The sequence below is a fragment of the Haliotis rufescens genome, unplaced genomic scaffold, assembly GCF_023055435.1.
Source record: "Haliotis rufescens isolate VD_foot unplaced genomic scaffold, xgHalRufe1.0.p SCAF_12, whole genome shotgun sequence".
Taxonomy (NCBI): domain Eukaryota; kingdom Metazoa; phylum Mollusca; class Gastropoda; order Lepetellida; family Haliotidae; genus Haliotis; species Haliotis rufescens.
This window is the reverse complement of record NW_025963802.1, coordinates 2,655,256-2,673,739: the sequence shown is the minus strand read 5'-3', so window position 1 is coordinate 2,673,739 and position 18,484 is coordinate 2,655,256. Positions and strand designations below refer to the sequence as shown.

Genomic DNA, 18,484 nt, shown 5'->3' with positions numbered 1-18,484 from the left:
TGAAAAAACAAAGCCTATTCTTTATAATTTGGAACCAACTTTAAAAGCAATAAGTAGCACAAATGTGAGTGAGTGAATGTTGTTTTGTGCCTCATTCAACAACATGTCAGCTAAATCCCTGCGGCTGGTAAATAACCTAGAGTCAAGTCTAGGTAAACAACTGAGTCAAGTCTAGGTAATCAACTGAGTCAAGTCGAGGTAAACAACTGAGTCAAGTCGAGGTAAACAACGGAGTCAAGTCTAGGTAAACAACTGAGTCAAGTCTAGGTAAACAACTGAGTCAAGTCGAGGTAAACAACTGAGTCAAGTCTAGGTAAACAACTGAGTCAAGTCTAGGTAATCAACTGAGTCAAGTCGAGGTAAACAACTGAGTCAAGTCTAGGTAATCAACTGAGTCAAGTCGAGGTAAACAACTGAGTGGGGTCTTGGCAAACCAGTGGTCAATTGCATGAGCAGCAATCCACCACTTCAGGGTACAATCCACCACATCAGGTAAATCCACGATGACAGGGTACAATCCACCACATAAGGGTAAATCCACCACTTCAGGGTACAATCCACCACATCGGGTAAATCCACAAGGACAGGGTACAATCCACCACATAAGGGTAAATCCACCACTTCAGGGTACAATCCACCACTTCAGGGTACAATCCACCACATCGGGGTACAATCCACCATGTCGGGGTACAATCCACCAGGTTGAGATACAATCCACCACATCGGGTACAATCCACTCCATCAGGATTCAATCAGGGTACAATCCACCCAGTTGGGGTACAATCCACCACATCTGGGTACAATCCACCCCGTTGGGGTACAATCCACCACATCTGGGTTCAATCCACCACATTGGGATACAATCCACCACATCTTGGTACAATCCACCCCGTTGGGGTACAACCCACTATGTCGGAGTACAATCCACCCCGTCATGGTTCAATCGACCACATCAGGGTACAATCCACCACAACAGGGGTTCAATCCACCACATCAGGGTTCAATCCACCACATCAGGGTACAATCCACCTCAGAGTGCAATCCACCCCATTGTGGTACAATACACCATGTTGGGCTATAATCCACCACATCAGGGTTCAATCCACATCAGGGTTCAATCCACCACATCAGGGTACAATCCACCACATTGGTATACAATACACCACATCAGGGTACAATCCACCACATCAGGGTTCAATCCACCTCAGAGTACAATCCACCCCATTGTGGTACAATACACCATGTCGGGGTATAATCCACCATGTCAGGGTACAATCCACCACATCAGGGTTCAATCCATGTCAGGGTGCAATCCACCACATCGGGGTATAATCCACCATGTCGGGTTATAATCCACCATGTCAGGGTACAATCCACCACATCGGGATATAATCCACCATGTCGGGGTATAATCCACCATGTCAGGGTACAATCCACCACATCGGGATACAATCCACCACGTCAAGGTTCAATCCACCACGTCAAGGTTCAATCCATGTCAGGGTTCAATCCACCACATCAGGGTACAATCCACCACATTGGTATACAATACACCACATCAGGGTACAATCCACCACATCAGGGTTCAATCCACCTCAGAGTACAATCCACCCCATTGTGGTACAATACACCATGTCGGGGTATAATCCACCATGTCAGGGTACAATCCACCACATCAGGGTTCAATCCATGTCAGGGTGCAATCCACCACATCGGGGTATAATCCACCATGTCGGGTTATAATCCACCATGTCAGGGTACAATCCACCACATCGGGATATAATCCACCATGTCGGGGTATAATCCACCATGTCAGGGTACAATCCACCACATCGGGATACAATCCACCACGTCAAGGTTCAATCCACCACGTCAAGGTTCAATCCATGTCAGGGTTCAATCCATGTCAAGGTTCAATCCATGTCAGGATGCAATCCACCCCATTGGGATTCAATCCACCACGTCAGGGTTCAATCCACCACGCCAGGGTTCAATCCATGTCAGGGTTCAATCCACGTCAGGGTGCAATCCACCCCATTGGGGTAAAATCCACCACATTTGGATACAATCCACCAGGTCGGGATACAATCCACCACATCAGGGTACAATCCACCACGTCAGGGTACAATCCACCACGTCAGGGTGCAATCAACCCCATTGGGGTAAAATCCACCACATGAGGGTACAATCCACCATGTCAGGGTACAATCCACTATATCAGGGTACAATCCACCATGTTGGGGAACAATCCACCTTGTCGGGGTACAATCCACCACATCAGGGTACAATCCACCTTATCAGGGTACAATCCACTGGTCAGGGTAGAATCCATCACGTCTGGGCACAATCCACAATGTCAGGGTGCTAGTTGTAGCTGGAGTATTTCTTCATTACATGTTTGTTAGGTCACCGATAATATTTATTGAAAATGCAGTCTTTATGAAACAGCTTTCAAATTTATAGGCATACTGGATCACATTTAGTAATGTTAACAGTTCAGATTCCTCTCCAGCTATTTACAATGATTTTAGAATATTTATATCCTCATGAATTGATTTCTTTCATTTCTTGACCTATTTATTTTGTTTTCCATTGATAAGACAGTTGCTCCGATATTTATTAATGCACGATCAATGTTAAAAAACACAAAACAAGTTTTAACATTATTGTTATGTCAGCATTAGACTATGCATTATACTGTACTGAAACTTCAGTTGTTGATGGTGTCATTTTGGTTCAATTCAAAACATTTAGTAGGATATTCAGTTGATACAGCTAATTTGTATCCCAACTTCGGCCATAATACATCTCAAGATGACATGTGTTGTATGGTATCACACAACAACTGATAGACAGATATATCATCATCAGACGTGAAAAAGGCATCTGACATGTCTAGGTATACCACAGTTTAGGGCTTCCTGATCGAGTGTGTCTAGAGGTGTGAGTTTAGTGAGTTCCGACCCTTCGTATCCCAAATAAGATAGGCTCATCAATCATGAGGAGAAACACAAGTACATCTGATCAAACAGTCTGTCAAAAGTCATGCTCATCTGGACTAAATACAATGTCCATAATGTACTACGTAATTTTATCATCAATTACAATCATACCAACTCGGACATACTCACTGAAATAGTTGAGTAGAGAATAATTGACTATAATATGGACATACTTTTAACACATTTGCACCAACTGTTGGCTGTTCTCATCAATAATCTACCCCACATATTATGGGATACTGCTCAAATAATATGATTTGGGAAACAGGCCCCAAATCAAAGAAACAAAGTACTCACGATAGTGTGAGTTGTTTCCCCTTTCATGGAACTCTTCTTAGAATTGTAGCCATCCATGTCTTGTGCTTGGAGCAGTTCAGTCTTACTTGCATGGCTCCCAAACAATACAAAGGGTAACTTTCTGCTCCTGCAATTATACACCCAACAATGAGATGACTGATTATCGATTGAGGCAATGTATCTCAATAGTGTCATGTCCGGTGTCACATTCATTCATGTCACCGTTATTCAATCATAACTGAATGTAAACAGGGACCATGAAAAGACTCCAGTAAAACCACGGAGAACCAAGTCCAAGTTAAACATTCCCAACAAAAATTCATGGTTATGGGGCAATTCCCCTTTTTTGAATATATAGATGTTCTAAACACTAAATGTCAAGAAGGTTTCCAGACAAACATGGTTTTGTACCAATGGGGCTTTGGGCAATGTGGCTTTTGACTAATGGGCTTTTGACAACTTGTGGCTTTGACTAAATGGGGCTTTGGACAACTTGGCTTTGGTCTACTGGGGCTTTGTACTAACGGGCTTTTGACTAATGGGCTTTTGACTATAGAGCTTTTGACTAATGGGGCTTTGGTCTACTGGGGCTTTGGACTATTTGGCTTTGTGCTAACATGGTTTTTTGATAATAGGCCTTTGGACTAATAGCTTTGTGGACTAATGTGGATTTGTACTATTGGGCTTTGAACTAATTGGCTTTGGGCTACTGGGGTTGTGGACCAATGGGACTTTGGACTACTGGGCATTGGACTAATAAGGCTTTGTTCTGATAAGGCTTTGCACTGCTCATATTTGTGCTTACAGGGTTTTTTGCTATGGGGCTTTGAACTATTGGGCATTGTACTATTAGGGCTTTGTACTAATGGGGCTTTGCACTATTTGGCTTTGTGCTAACATGTTTTTTTGATAATAGGCCTTTGGACTAATGGGCTTTGGAATATACAGAATGTCAGGCCAATGCAACTCCATTTGGTGATGTGAAATTGATTACACAGAAATTGTCCTGTGTCATCATTGCAGTACATTTTTATCAGAGAAAATCAATGAGGGTTTCCAGATGAAAATAATTTTACTGGACAAGGCTTTGGGTTGGTACTTAAATTGCAAACTGTACCTGCCATCTCCACTGGCTGCTCCTCGGCCATGTTGAAAGTAGCTTCTGAGGGGCTGGAACACAAACACCATTATCACCTTCTGTACTGATTGTACAGGGGGCATTCAGCAGTCAAGTTCACCCACATCTTGCCATTGGTCGATGTTTGTTTGTTGTTTAACGCCACACTCAGCAATATTCCAGTCTGTAAACAACTGAGCAAGGACCAAACAAACAAGTGATTGCTTAAATGAGCACATTCCTCGCTTTCGGAGCATGACAACACACAATCAGCCTGGTCACTGAGTCTGACCATGATCCATAATGTCGTTTCTTATGACAAGCATAAGTTTTATTTTTTCCTGAATAATGCCTTTCTCATATTTGACATGCACAGCCTAAGATGCCCACAGTCATGTATTCTTTCAGTCAATGTACATTCACAGAATAGGTGTATAGTTTCATTCTTACTGAGCATGTTGAGTGAACAACAACAAAATGTTACGGATCTTGAATATTTTGAAGGATTTTTTTTTGTCGTTAAAACTGAGCACACAATTTCATAAAAGTACTCTACAATTCTAATTTCACTGAAAAACTTGATATCTGAAGCAATGCTCATGACTATGTATGACAGCTATACACACCTCAAACAGACGTTCCTCTGACAGGTCTCCGGTATGCTGGGCTCTGCACACAAAAAGCAAATAAAGTCCCTTGAAACTAGCAGATCATAGTACTTGTAGTACAATTCAAGTTGACAAATATGCCACACCTTAAATTGTAAGGTATAAGCTCTGTAACAATGTCATCAGAAATATAAACAACAGTGTCAAAAATAACAAAAACATATGCCAAATGCATCTGTTGAGTCATGAAACGAAGAGCTCTTCCACTACATTTGTAGAATATGTTATTGCAAATTCAAGAGAACTGGTGAATCAAAAAGACTGTCTACATTATTATTCTGTTGCTGGGGATCAGTGCAAAGTTAGTGGGCATGTCTTGTCATACAACAGACTGTCTTGCAGTTTACAATGTTTGTAATGGACACATAAGTTTGCATTTGGTGGACTAAAGAAAATAGTGCTTTTCGGGTTGTACTTTCCCCCCACTTTTTTGCAAAATTCAAAACCAATTACAAAATAAAAAGGCTTGGCTACATGAAACAGTAAGCAATATTACAGCTGTATGGAAGTGGGCTTCACAAATCGAATGTTCCTCGGAGGTTGCCATGGTAATGGATACTGTCAGCATCAAGCAGTTTTCCACTGACTTTATAAAGGAAACTCCAAGTGTCCAACATCATGACCACCTTCTGTGGGCCCTCTATAGGGCTGGATGATGATGTGTCAAGCGATAACAAAGCATTTGTTCTCCTCTTGGATAGTTACGTTTGAGTGGATGAGTTCATCAAACAAGATGAATAAATCAATCATGAAGTTACAAGAAGCAGGTACATGGAGTATTCAGCAAGTTCTCGTTAGATACCATGTTCACAAAAAGAGTGAGTGAGTATGGTTTTACGCCGCTTTTAGCAATATTCCAGCAATATCACGGCGGGGGACACCAGAAATGGGCTTCACACATTGACAAGCAAGCGCTTTAACCACTAGGCTACCCGACCGCCCCGTTCACACAAATAGTGGATTCCCAGTGGAAAGCGTGAACTGCACCAAACAAAGATTACACAAGTTTTCTACATATGGTATTAAATGTGAAAGAACGTGGCATTTTATTCATTATGCACACTTTTAAAATACATATTTACATGTTTAAATTTTGTCAATATTAACAGGCCGAAGTGTGACTGGTTGAAAATCCTGTTGTGCGTAAGTAATGAAATGATCAAACATGAGCCTTGTTACTAATTCTAAGCATGAACTCCAATAAACACAGTGTTCCTGCTTGTGCGTGTGCCTAGACACGACAGCATTAATAATTAACACGGAACTGCTTCAACCAATGGTAATTCAGGCACGCAGTTGTTTGTATGGAACAGAGCTGCTTGTTGAATCTCAGACCGACAGTTTGACACTCACTTCTGGCCTCCCACGTAGCTATCATGTAATTTGGTTTGGCCATTCGGTCAGCTGAGTTTTGAACGCAATTATTTTATATTGAATCAAACTAAAATTTGCATAGACCTCGGCCAGTGATGTCTTGTCCGATGGCTGAAAAGAAAAGTGACATCAGGATCTTTCATCAGATTGAGTTAGATTCAGGGCCTTTAGTCAGTGGGCAGTAATTGTTTTACTGAGTCAGTATGATACATGCTGAATGGTTTAAAATCTTGTTTAGTCAATTATTAACACAGCAACTTTTCATTCCTTTATGCTAATTTCAATTTTGTGTGTTGAACTTGTGTTTTACTATGCATCTTCAAACAAGCAGGTCTCAATGTCAATTACAATGCACTGTAAAAACCAAGTCTATTTTTTTGCTTTTTTCTACTTTTACCATGTTCACAATAAGAAAAAAATTATTTTATGCAATGCAGTATTGCATCATCATTTTACACTTTGTTTTATGCTTAAATTTACGCTTGGTTTCATGCTCAAATTTAGTCTGATCTCACCTTTTGAGTCAGTTTAGTCTACACTAATAGACAAACCAATCAGGACCTTAGCGGGGTCACAGTCAACCAATCAAAACAAGTAAACGAGATGCACCCTGTACAATACAAGTGTGTGTGGACTTTGTAACATACAACCTGTCTGTTCAAAATATCCAAAATGTCATATCAAACTCTTCAGAAGTCTTTCTTGAACAAGTGAGTGAGTGAGTTGGGTTCAACGCCGCTTTTAACAGTATTCCAGTTATATCGCGGCGTGTCAGCTTAATGTGGGAGGAAAGCCCGAAGTGATGCAGGTCTCAGACGTTTACCACTTCGGTGAAACCCACGAGCATGGGTATGGTGCTGACAAACCTAGAAACATAATCGAGGCGAACTGGGATTCGAACCCACACTCATAGGGACGCAACTTTGCACAGTGAATCGCGGCGCCTTAGATGACTGGGCAACCCGTGCCCCTGTTTCTTGAAAAAGAAAAATGGTTCTTAGCTGTCTAGAGGAAAATATCCTTGTTTAATCCCCTTAATGATGAGGTGGTCTGATGTGTGTAATAAACAACAGTATGACTGATGACTTCCTTAGTTACACTTAAATAATGTTTCATTTGAATACCTGAACTGCCTATGATATATATACGGGTCAAGGTGTATGTATATTATTCACACAGATTTGATTTATTTCCTTAGGCATCAGAAATATGTAATGACTTTTGTCAACACAGAATTGTTAAGATAAAATCATTTCATGTAATCCAATAAATATTAATAATAAACATAAATACCACTTTATCTGCCACTAAAAAGACACAACCATTTATCATTAATTAAACATGTTACTATTATGACAGTTTTAAATATGATCTCCTTCATACGTCTATCATTTACTTTCTCCTCATTTTAAGTTACAAGTGTCTATCTAACATTTACTTTCTCTTCATTTTAAGTTACAAGTGACTATCATTTACTTTCTCCTCATTTTAAGTTACAAGTGTCTAACATTTACTTTCTCCTCATTTTAAGTTACAAGTGCCTATCATTTACTTTCTCCTCATTTTAAGTTACAAGTGTCTATCTAACATTTACTTTCTCCTCATTTTAAGTTACAAGTGCCTATCATTTACTTTCTCCTCATTTTAAGTTACAAGTGTCTATCAACGTGGTTGCTGGTAAGTCTTCTGAGTGGCTTCTGTTTGTATGATTTCCTTGTGATGTCGGATGTGTTTAAGGTAACACTGGAGGTGATGTGAATCAAGATAGCACTCTGTGTGGACGGTGGAGGAGTATGTACAAGGGAAGCCTGTGGCAGTTGGTGTTGACACTGGGGCTTGAATGGTGGGGAGAGCAAGGTTATTAGGTCTGCGACTTGATTAGGTCTTGATAAGCTGAAGGGATAATGTACTTCTGATTTCTGCTGGGCCGTGTGTCAGGATGTTGATGGCTTCTGTCATTTTGTGTAATCTGTCTGTCATGGTGGTTGACTAGGTGGTCCCAGATGGTGGACCGAGCAGCATGTGGCCAGAAATGGCTGATTTATAGGCTGGGCTGCCGACTGGGGATATTTGTACTGCTCATGTGAGTGGTCTTCAGCTTTCACTTGTGCAGCGATAGAAACTAACTGCTTCAGACCACTAGTCCTTATAATCATAACATATGGCAAAACCCTAACAAATGGAAAATGTCTACTAGTCTTTATGATACCTTGACTAGGCAGTTTGGCAAGGACTACAGTTCTATGGCCAATTTCTAACGCTGTTGTGTATTTCATTCTACCTGGTATATGGTGCTTTTGAGTTGGAGCAGTTTAGGGATGCTATTCTATGAAAGTAGACAGGGGCAGCCTGTCTGTCGGATGTCTTCTGATCATTGACATGTTGAGCAGGTGTAGGGGACGCAAAAAGTGTGAACAGCAATGCTTCTTCAGGTGTTCATTTGTCCAAGGACTTAAATGCAGAATTGATGGCACTGGTTTATGTTAGCTATAGAGTGAGTGAGTGAGTAGAGATTTACTCCATGATTAGGACTATTCCATCACTACCTAAGTGGGTATCTAACCTGGGTCTTGGCGTGGCAAGCCAACACTTGAATCACTCAGCAGCAGGGGTGTTATCTTGATGGCAGAACACACGTATGGTGGCTAGAAACGTGATCCTGAAAGGCTGGACAATGAGATTTCTGTTTTTTCTTTTTTCGTAAGTGTACTTGTCAACAGTGGCAAATGGCTTCTCTCAAAGCTTGTTGAACTTTCTCACAACCTTCCTTCCTTCTTCCCTGGGTGGATAACAGCAAATTTGAGGCTTTTTTTTAAGGACACTCTCACGTCTTCAATGAGGGTGTAGTTACTTGGCAGCTGTCAACTTGGGGATAAAGCCTTCCTGGAAAGGGATATAGGTTCTGTGGCTTCTTTATGACCGTTGTTTTCTATGACTGCAGTTCTTTTGCATTTGAGACGCTGTCAAGTTACATTTGGGCAGTGTGGGAGTTGGCGGGGAATCTCAGTATGAGTAACTCGCACCTCTATCAAGCATGTGGGACGTGTAAGATTTCCATGTGTTGATCAGGTGTGTGTTTACTTACATCTATTGTAAATACATATGCACTGGAGACGTCTTACAATAGATACAGAAAAAGGATTGTTTAAACCAGATGTTTAATAGGAAGCAATGGTTGATTTTACAAGGGATTGTCTGGCACACACTGACTGGCACACACTGTCTGGCACACACTGTCTGGCACACACTGACTGGCACACACTGTCTGCACACACTGACTGGCACACACTGTCTGGCACACACTGACTGACACACACTGTCTGGCACACACTGACTGGCATACACCATCTGGCACACACTGACTGGCACACACTGTCTGGCACACACTGACTGGCACACACTGTCTGGCACACACTGTCTGCACACACTGACTGGCACACACTGTCTGGCACACACTGACTGACACACACTGTCTGGCACACACTGTCTGGCACACCCTGACTGGCACACACTGTCTGGCACACACTGTCTGGCACACACTGACTGGCACACACTGTCTGCACACACTGACTGGCACACACTGTCTGGCACACACTGACTGACACACACTGTCTGGCACACACTGACTGGCACACACTGACTGGCACACACTGTCTGGCACACCCTGACTGGCACACACTGTCTGGCACACACTGTCTGGCACACACTGACTGGCACATACTGTCTGGCACACACTGACTGGCACACACTGTCTGGCACACACTGACTGGCACACACTGTCTGGCACACACTGACTGGCATACACCGTCAGGCACACACTGGCTGGCACACACTGTCAGGCACACACTGACTGGCATACACCGTCAGGCACACCCTGACTGGCACACACTGTCAGGCACACACTGACTGGAAGGTAGGCGCTGATTGTCTGTGGTTGGATCACACACCGACTGGCACACACTGTCTGGCACACACTGACTGGCACACACTGTCTGGCACACACTGTCTGGCACACGCTGACTGGCACACACTGACTGGCACACACTTTCTTGCACACACTGACTGGCACACACTGACTGACACACACTGACTGGCACACACTGTCTGGCACACACTGACTGGCATACACCGTCAGGCACACACCGTCAGGCACACACTGACTGGCATACACCGTCAGGCACACACTGACTGGCACACACTGACAGGCACACACTGACTGGCACACACTGTCTGGCACACACTGACTGACACACACTGACTGGAGCACACTGTCTGGCACACACTGACTGGCATACACCGTCAGGCACACACTGTCAGGCACACACTGACAGGCACACACTGTCTGGCACACACTGTCTGGCACACACTGACTGGCACACACTGACTGGCACACACTGTCTGGCACACACTGACTGGCATACACCGTCAGGCACACACTGTCAGGCACACACTTATTGGCACACACTGACTGGCATACACCGTCAGGCACACATTGACTGGCACACACTGACTGGCACACACTGACTGGAAGGTAGGGGCTGATTGTCTGTGGTTGGATCACACACTGACTGGCACACACTGTCTGGCACACACTGTCTGGCACACACTGACTGGCACACACTGACTGGCACACACTGTCTGGCACACACTGACTGGCATACACCATCAGGCACACACTGTCAGGCACACACTGACAGGCACACACTGACTGGCATACACCGTCAGGCACACACTGACTGGCACACACTGTCAGGCACACACTGGCTGGCACACACTGTCAGGCACACACTGTCAGGCACACACTGTCTGGCACACACTGACTGGCACACACTGACTGGCACACACTGACTGGCACACACTGTCTGGCACACACTGACTGGCATACACCGTCAGGCACACACTGGCTGGCACACACTGACTGGCACACACTGACTGGCACACACTGTCTGGCACACACTGACTGGCATACACTGTCAGGCACACACTGTCTGGCACACACTGACTGTCATACACCGTCAGGCACACACTGGCTGGCACACACTGTCTGGCACACACTGACTGGCATACACCGTCAGGCACACACTGTCAGGCACACACTGTCTGGCACACACTGTCTGGCATACACCGTCAGGCACACACTGACTGGCACACACTGACTGGCACACACTGTCTGGCACACACTGACTGGCATACACCGTCAGGCACACACTGACAGGCACACACTGTCTGGCACACACTGACTGGCACACACTGACTGGCACACACTGACTGGCACACACTGTCTGGCACACACTGACTTGCATACACCGTCAGGCACACACTGTCAGGCACACACTGTCTGGCACACACTGACTGGCATACACTGTCAGGCACACACCGTCAGGCACACACTGTCTGGCACACACTGTCAGGCACACACTGTCAGGCACACACTGACTGGAAGGTAGGCGCTGATTGTCTGTGGTTGGATCAGGTTTTAACAGACCTGGAGAATGTAACAAACTGGATCTCTGAATAGACTGCATGAGTTTGCATCATTGTATGTTAATCATGACATTTCCAAATGCTGTGGTGTTTTGTGATGCTTGGTAGTGTGTTGGTCAGCAGAGCCAGTCATTTAACCATTTTAACGTTGGAATCTTGTCAAATTATGAAATCAAATCTGTATTTGTTGTCGTCATTCTTTTCTTAATTACCATATCAGTTTCTTATTTACAATTATTTTAGCAATGAAAAAAAAGAACTAGATGGAAATTAAATACCACTTATATATGAAAGCAATAATTGATGCAGTGATGTGAAAACGAACATGTAAGAAGGGCACACAAAGCAAGTGATTTAGTCTACCAGTTGTAGGACTTTCATTTTTATGGAAGCCTTGGTGGCTGAGTAGGTTAGGCTGCTGGCTTTGTGAGCTGGTGATAAGACGCCTCACTCTGAGAGTGTGAGTTTGAATTGACTGCACCCAAAAAAGTACTAGAATGTGTACTTTACTAAGAAAGTGTAATTCCAAATATAAAATATGTCACATTAAAGATATTAATTGCTCTAATAATAACCTTTTTTCTATTCAAAATGGATTTACAATTGATACAATAAAATTAAAGAAGAAATGTTAAGCTTTTGGTTTAAAGGATAAATTTTAAAAATGTGTTCCTCTTTTAACCATGTCAAGAAACATCAAACCATGAGTTGTCAGTTTCGATATCTGTTTCCTGATAAGCCAGTTAGGATATATAAACATACTGAGTTTTCAATATAGAGATAGGTTACCTCGGATTTAACTGCACAATATTAAATTTGGAACAGAATGTAAGATAGTCCAACAATCAGATCAGCTGTTTCAATCAGAGGTGGTTATTGTAATTAGAACCTCTATTTAGCAATCAGAATTCAGTATTTTGCAAATTCATGGTACAATTATATATATCCCCTTAGTATCTACTTACAAAAAACATTGTTTGATGATTACAAAGCAGAAACTTTTTGTCTTAAATCTGTGTTTTTTGTTCAAAAGAAAAATCAAGTTTTGGTCAGGGATATATACTTAAGCAGGATGAAATACCAAGGCAAGGTTCACATGGATGATGACAAGGAGGGCTCAGAATCAAGAATAAGAGGCTTTGCATGGGACTTGACTGATGTAAAAGTAATATTTGAAACACAAATTATTTCACACAATCACAACAAGTAACTGTCCACATATCCTTCACTTGATGCCTGCCAAATACTTACATCTCAATGTCCATGGTGGCTGTCATGTTCTTCCACTGTCTCTCCAGCAGAGGCAAATGCTGAAGCAGATAAAACCTGAGAAGAATCTAAACCATCAGCTGCAAACTGTACACTAGGGGACCGAAGTGTTAACCATGTTGAAGCAGCAGTCAGCACCTGTCACACCTTGGCATGAGTTACACCCAGCTCTAGAAATAGGCTTGTTTGTTGTTAAAAGCTGCACTAACCAATATTCCAGCAATATGACAGCGGTCTGTAAATAATTGATGGGACAGACAATCCTGTGATTGACATCATGAGCATCTATCCATGCCATTGGGGTACGATGACATTGAACCAACGAAGTCACCGAGCCTGATCACCTGATCCATTTAATCACTTCTTATGACAAGTATAGGATTATGGGGATTTAAATTCTTACCTGGAATCCCCATGGGTTTTTGAAGCAGGAGTGTAATGCTTGACCAATATATCATTAACCAATTTACTTTTCATTCACTTTGTTCTAAAATACTCCCTGCTTGAAATGACATATGTTTTAATCAATAATCAGGGCTACCCCCCTCTGACATCCAAGGCAATCTCCTGAACACAGGACTGTGCGGATGTGTCTAGCTTTGTCCTCATTTGGAATAATGCAAGGCTTACCATTGCTTACGGCGGAAGAAGTACATATCAAACTATTGCAATAGTTCTATCTATACTGAACTTGTATTGCAACAGTGTTTTTACCTATTCCAGTAGCGAAATTGGTCTCAACAGTCAACCATACTTTAAGAGTGAGTCTGAGTAATTCCCCTTGGCATGCCAGCATAATGTGGGAGGGAAGGCAAATGTGGCGCTGACATGTCATTTGTTTGTGATTTGTTTCAATATCTTCTTAATGGCACTTTGAAACTACCTGCTCATGATGATTCAATAATGGCCTCTAATTTATGCCAGTTTGTTGCTGCTCTATCTTTCTGTTTGGGTTAAGACACATACTGCGGAAGTGGAAATACCAACTTGAATATAAACACAAACAACTATATATTCCACATCACGCTTTGAGCAGCAGTTGTAACAAGTATATAACAATGTTATTTAAAGAATAGAAATTACATAATGGGCATCCGGTGAGTTATCACTGCTGGGGTCAAGAGTTCACTTGTCAAACTAGGCACCATTGAGTACTCCAGCAGCCCAGACAGACACCACCCACGCAACACTGCGTCAAAGGTCGACACGACCCAACGATGAGCCAACGATGAGCCTTCATCACACTTATCCTCAGATCTACAGCCTTTGTCATGTCGTCTTCAATTTTGTTGACACCTTCTTTGGATACCAATCAGTGAACTGTTTTTGGTTCAATTATTTTATTGCCTTTGAACTTCCCCAATGACAGTCAACAGAATAAACATATAAACATTTGTTGTTTTTTAGGAAAACACTCAATCTCATTCAGATCTTAGTTCTCGCTATCACTAAACAAAGATCTGAAGATATCCCATTACGGGTCATATCAGAACAACCTTCTATTCGACCAATCAAAGCTTCGCTTACACGATTATGAAAATGACAGTCCGAATGTGGTGTTTTCTAAACATGCAACCTCGAAAACGTTAACACGGGGTATTCGGAATGACAGTTACAGCCCGTACGACTGATTCCATCATAATTATCGCCTATCTCTCGCATCCGTGGGATAAACATTTGAATGGAGGAGGCGTTGCACAGTATGTGGGAAGCACTGCCCTACAATCTCAACCATATATTAGACATTCCGGAATTCTGTTTGATCAGTTTTCAAAATTTTAATTGAGAACTGTGTCAACATATTTTTCAAGTGAAGTCTGAAATGAAGGTCGCCAGGTTGAAACAAGTGCCGTATGGCTCGAGAAAGCAGCTTTCTAATTGGCTTATGTCGACTTCTTGTTAGTCATTTCAGTGGTTGGTCAAAGTTCGTGAAAGGTAGTTCTGACGTAACCCGTAATGGGATGTCCTCGGATCTTTGTTTAGCGGCAGCAGTTTTTATAGAAGTGCATTTGCTGTTTGATTGGATTAAGGTAAGGTTGGATTAAGGTAAGGTCAGATTAAGGTTAGTATATGTATCATTCCACTGGGAATGGGGGGAAAGTCTCATTAATATTGAGTCACATTTCGGGCTAGGGGTCAGCAGTCGTATTAATTTGGAGAGGCATTAATTTCAAGATTTAAAATGCTAAAATCAAGTTCTCCTTTTATGAAGTGAAAGCTCAGAGCATTTGTCAATTTGAAGGTTTTCTGCCACAATGACAACAACATATAGACTGATCAGTGTCTTGGTGATGTGTTGTGTTAGAACCTCTTGAGGTATTGCTTTTCACAAGAACAATTGAATAGAAATCACATGAGCAATATTCCAGCAAAATCATGGCTTCAATGGGCTTCAAACATTGTACCCATGTTGGGAATCAAACCTGGACCATCGGCATGACAAGCGGATGCATAAACCACTAGAGTACCCCCTGCCCAGGAACCGCATGAAACCGAGAATTCATAGATTTATCTTGGGATTTCAAACTAAGTGCCCTTGGCAGGCAAATTGGGAAAAATGCTATTTTGTTCAAAGATGGGATTCTTTTTACAGCCTCTTTCTCTATAATCTTTATGTTATCGGTGAAATACAAGTCACCTCTTCAAAGACATAACATTAGTGATAACAGCATGAATCAGGGATTTGTTAATTACCACTGAATAAGCCTCAACTTGAGCCAATTATTGGCACTCAGGAACCACTCATATCTAAAACTAGTTTGAAGACCAGAAAGAGTGCTATCTGACACTAGAATTAAAGAGTGCAACAGATAGTTTGCTTATTTGCATGAAATTTGCATTGTCACTGATTAAGTATGCCAAGAGCCAACTCTACTTTCCATGCATCACTCTGCTGCAAACAATCTGACTTCTTCATGCTGGGAAGGAAGTTGAAAGACTTCATCAAGATGTATTTGAATGAAAAGTTGTAAAATCACTATCATTACTTATAGATTCTTTGATAGGCATTTGGAAGTTGGAAGATCGTGAATACATGACACTTTCTTTGGACAACATACATTATTCTTTGTAACAACCATGCCATACCGCAACGAGTCCAGTATTCGATCCAGTGATGAAATATTGTGCTTAGATTTGCATAAGTAAACAGTCGACAGGGGGTTTGGATTACGAGATTCACCGATAACTTGATAATATAGAGTCATGCTATACTCCAATAATATTTGTATGACAGACTAAATAACAGTATTGTGTAAGTTATCTATAATGACACATCAAGTGTCTTGTGTAAGTGCTGACGCATTCAGGGAATGTAATGCATCAGTTTGACATACACTGCATGTTACATGCATGTTGCGTGCTGCCTCTACTGACCTCCGTGAGCTGCACCTCCAGGGCCACGGGGTCCATCCTACTGTACAGCTCATGTACACCACCACTCACATCACACACCTGAAACACATAGAACACTCACTTTAAAAAGGTCCATGCCATAAGGGAAATCACATTCATGAAAACAATGAAATATAGAACAAAAAAACAAAACAAAATGAGTGGAATCTATACTTTAGAATTACTTTTAAAGTTACTGTCAGTGTCTGGTAGCACCTGTCATGACAGAAGGTCACCATCATAATAGAGTTGGCCTCAGACACACGTCACAACACCTTCAAATTGACTGTCTGAATCAAGGAAACAGCACGATGACAGCATTATAAGTAGTAGGTGTATTCTAGCGTGAGCAGATAGCATTATCAGTAGTAGGCGTATTCTAGGGCCATCAGGCTGCATTATTAGCAGTAGGTGTATTCTAGTGCCATCAGACAGCAGTATTAGCAGTAGGTGTATTCTAGGGCCATCAGACAGCAGTATTAGCAGTAGGTGTATTCTTGGGCCATCAGACAGCAGTATTAGCAGTAGGTGTATTCTTGGGCCATCAGACAGCAGTATTAGCAGTAGGTGTATCCTGGAGCCATCAGACAGCTGTATTAGCAGTAGGTGTATTCTAGGGCCATCAGGCAGCATTATTAGCAGTAGGTGTATTCTAGGGCCATCAGACAGCAGTATTAGCAGTAGGTGTATTCTAGGGCCATCAGACAGCAGTATTAGCAGTAGGTGTATCCTGGAGCCATCAGACAGTATTATTAGTAGTAGGTGTATTGTAGGGCCATCAGACACCAGTATTAGTAGTAGGTGTATTCTAGGGCCATCAGGCAGCATTATTAGCAGTAGGTGTATTCTAGGGCCATCAGACAGCAGTATTAGCAGTAGGTGTATTCTAGGGCCATCAGACAGCAGTATTAGCTGTAGGTGTATTCTAGAGCCATCAGACTGCAGTATTAGCAGTAGGTGTATTCTAGGGCCATCAGACAGCAGTATCATCAGTAGGTGTATTCAAAGGCCATCAGACACCAGTATTAGCAGTAGGTGTATTCTAGGGCAACAGACAGCAGTATTAGTAGTAGGTGTATTCTAGGGCCATCAGACAGCAGTATTAGCAGTAGGTGTATTCTAGGGCCATCAGACAGCAGTATTAGCAGTAGGTGTATCCTGGAGCCATCAGACAGTATTATTAGTAGTAGGTGTATTGTAGGGCCATCAGACACCAGTATTAGTAGTAGGTGTATTCTAGGGCCATCAGGCAGCATTATTAGCAGTAGGTGTATTCTAGGGCCATCAGACAGCAGTATTAGCAGTAGGTGTATTACAGGGCCATCAGACAGCAGTATTAGCTGTAGGTGTATTCTAGAGCCATCAGACTGCAGTATTAGCAGTAGGTGTATTCTAGGGCCATCAGACAGCAGTATCATCAGTAGGTGTATTCAAAGGCCATCAGACACCAGTATTAGCAGTAGGTGTATTCTAGGGCAACAGACAGCAGTATTAGTAGTAGGTGTATTCTAGGGCCATCAGGCAGCATTATTAGCAGTAGGTGTATTGTAGGGCCATCAGACAGCAGTATTAGCAGTAGGTGTATTCTAGGGTCACCAGACAGCGGTATTAGCAGTAGGTGTATTCTAGGGCCATCAGACAGCAGTATTAGCAGTAGGTGTATTCTAGGGCCATCAGACAGCAGTATTAGCAGTAGGTGTATTCTAGGGCCATTAGACAGCAGTATTAGCAGTAGGTGTATTCTAGGGCCATCAGACAGCAGTATTAGCAGTAGGTGTATTCTAGGGCCATCAGATAGCAGTATTATCAGTAGGTGTATTCTGGGGCCATCAGACACCAGTATTAGCAGTAGGTGTATTCTAGGGCCATCAGACAGCAGT

General features: G+C 42.5%; 1 protein-coding gene across 2 annotated transcripts in view; it reads right to left on the bottom strand.

The window, feature by feature from the left end:
* LOC124138103 (dynein axonemal assembly factor 9-like) overlaps positions 1–18,484 on the bottom strand; it is a 201,741-nt gene that overhangs the window by 170,767 nt on the left and 12,490 nt on the right. The window contains exons 9-13 of one of the 2 annotated variants that reach the window (XM_048393258.1): positions 16,587–16,664; positions 13,194–13,252; positions 5,043–5,085; positions 4,417–4,469; positions 3,300–3,426 (exon numbers count right to left, since the gene is read on the bottom strand). In XM_048393258.1, coding sequence (XP_048249215.1) covers positions 3,300–3,426; positions 4,417–4,469; positions 5,043–5,085; positions 13,194–13,252; positions 16,587–16,664 — 360 coding nt within the window. Of the gene's footprint in view, positions 1–3,299; positions 3,427–4,416; positions 4,470–5,042; positions 5,086–13,193; positions 13,269–16,586; positions 16,665–18,484 lie in introns of both variants that reach the window. The other variant, XM_048393259.1, reaches the window with a different exon arrangement.